The sequence below is a fragment of the Branchiostoma belcheri genome, unplaced genomic scaffold (assembly GCF_001625305.1).
Source record: "Branchiostoma belcheri isolate BF01 breed outbred unplaced genomic scaffold, Haploidv18h27 scaffold2, whole genome shotgun sequence".
Taxonomy (NCBI): domain Eukaryota; kingdom Metazoa; phylum Chordata; class Leptocardii; order Amphioxiformes; family Branchiostomatidae; genus Branchiostoma; species Branchiostoma belcheri.
Genome location: NW_017803490.1, coordinates 4,159,708 through 4,161,932, shown reverse-complemented (window position 1 = coordinate 4,161,932; position 2,225 = coordinate 4,159,708). Strand labels below are relative to the sequence as shown.

The following is a 2,225-nucleotide window of genomic DNA, read 5'->3' as shown; positions in this document are numbered from 1 at the left end:
TACCAGACTTACCTGGTATTTACCAGCATTGGTAAATCCCTCTTTTCATGCAGTGTTACTAGGGCTGAAACCATGTGGTTTTAGACTAGGGGCGGTTTGGTCGTTTTGGCCACCTTGTCTCAATTAAATTTGACTAGCATTGAAAGGAAAGAGGAAAAAGTAGTCTCATAGTCCTTTTGAGGCTGTAGAGGCAGTGGGTTGCTAAGTGCTTCAAGGCCAGTCAGTATTGGGAGGCAGAGCTCATTCTTTTCCATATCCTGCCATTTACTTCACATGAAGTCAGGTACTAATTTTACACCTGGGCGGAGTTAGGAAAGTCATGTTCTAACGCCTTAGTTAAAAGAAACAATGTCATTTCCGAAACAATCAACTGATTTCTTACACATAACAATGGAATCAATATATATATATCCATTATACTAGTAATACTTAAGTATAGGACAGAGTAGTGTTTAGTTGTAGATTTATAGAACCCCTGTATAATGTTTGCCATTCCTTTTGTATACGATGCAACTTAAGTTCGATTCATATACAGCATGTATGTAGTACTCTTTTACGCATTAGTTTAGATTTTAGATTTGTACCTAGTACCTCTAATTGCCATACGATGTATCCGTACATTAGTTGTGCAATAAACTTTGACTTGACTTTGACTTGTATAATGTCTTCCTCATGGATCAAAGAATCGAATCCACAACCTGTCGATCCCAAGTCCACAAGTCTAGCTACGTGGCCACTTGGCACCACCACTGCGGAAAGAAACATTGTGTGATCACCTAACTTTGACTTTGGTGAGTTTCAGCTCTGAAGAAAGTGGATACCAGATACGTCATTAAGAAGGAAGGGTCGAAGGTCACTGTGAACCAGAAGCCGTACCGTCCGTTTCCTTGGTGGTGCCGCATAGTGGGTAAGATATTCCCGTTTACTGTTTATCAGCTATCATAAAAGTTCATCTGTGTTGGTAGTGTTATACAGTGTTGTAGATAGTAAAATGTTGAACTTTATTCCAAAACAAAGATTAAATAGAGATCACATTTTCAACAACCATTGTCGCCTATTTTTCAGTCACAATGGATGTTGTAATAGTTGGCAGTAAACTTAGCACAATATATGTATCATTTCTTGTTTAACAAGGTTTATGATGTCAAAATTTGAAAATGTTGGAATCTTGCTTTTTTGGGCCTGCCTTGTTTTTTTTGCCCTATCGCATTAGATTTGGATGTCATCCATAAAATTTATTTGCCGTGGCCTTATGTTCCCTATCCTGTATGGTAATGACCATGTTAACACTGACCTGTTTTCCTTACCTGCAGCCTGGCTCCTAGTGGCCGCCATAGTGGTGGTATCAGGAGCCTTCACTGTCCTGTACGGTAATGAATACGGCAGGACCAAGTCTCAGTCCTGGCTCTTCGCCTTCCTTATCTCCTTCTTGACTGACGTCATCATCCTTCAACCAATCAAGATCATCCTGGTCGTCATCTTCTTCAAGCTTGTCACCAAGGTCAGCTGATTCTTACCTTTCAGACGTAGAAACACGCCCAAATTAAATGTCATCATTGTAATCTCATTTTTTAGGTGTGTTCTAAAATGTTCTCATAAGTACGCATGAATACGTTGTTTGTGGGGTCGTGTGGCGTAGCGGCAGAGTGCTCGACTCAGAACCAACATGACCAAGAGGTCCCGGGTTCGAGTCCTGACATGCCATCGATTGTGCCCTTGGGAAATGAACTTTACACGACTTTCCTCACTTAACTCAAGTGAGAATGAGTATTGTCCTGTCCTGGATTTGTCCTCTGCGTTGGTGGTGGCATAAAATAAGTTGCTGTGGTTCGATTGTGATGATGTTTGGTGCTACGATTTTAAAAATACAGTTCACCGTCTTTTTATGCCCCCTAGCGGCTTTACTTATTTCGCAGATACGATATATGACTGTAAATGATATGATGTGATCTAGAGGTACTTCTTTGTTGATGATATCACGGCTTTGTTTACATCTTTCATCATTTTTTTGTTATTTTAGAAAACCAAAGTTACTCCAGAGACCATCTCCGTAATACAGAGTCGGATGGATGTAATGGAAGAGACAGTATGGGTGAGTTTTATTCACATCTGTTTGCTTCTGTTTTTATTCATCTCTTCCTACTCTCCAAGCAGAGGTAGGGTCGCTCGGTATTTTGGCAGTATTTTCGCGTTTTTCATACGTCTTTCTACTTTTACGGTTTTTC

At 40.2% G+C, this 2,225-nt stretch overlaps 1 protein-coding gene across 1 annotated transcript in view; it reads left to right on the top strand.

The window, feature by feature from the left end:
• Nucleotides 1–2,225, top strand: part of LOC109468399 (polycystic kidney disease and receptor for egg jelly-related protein-like) — a 13,265-nt gene that overhangs the window by 10,399 nt on the left and 641 nt on the right. The window contains exons 19-21 of the mRNA XM_019766649.1: nt 803–907; nt 1,314–1,501; nt 2,021–2,092. Of these exons, the coding sequence (XP_019622208.1) occupies nt 803–907; nt 1,314–1,501; nt 2,021–2,092 (365 nt within the window). The remainder of the gene's footprint in view (nt 1–802; nt 908–1,313; nt 1,502–2,020; nt 2,093–2,225) is intronic.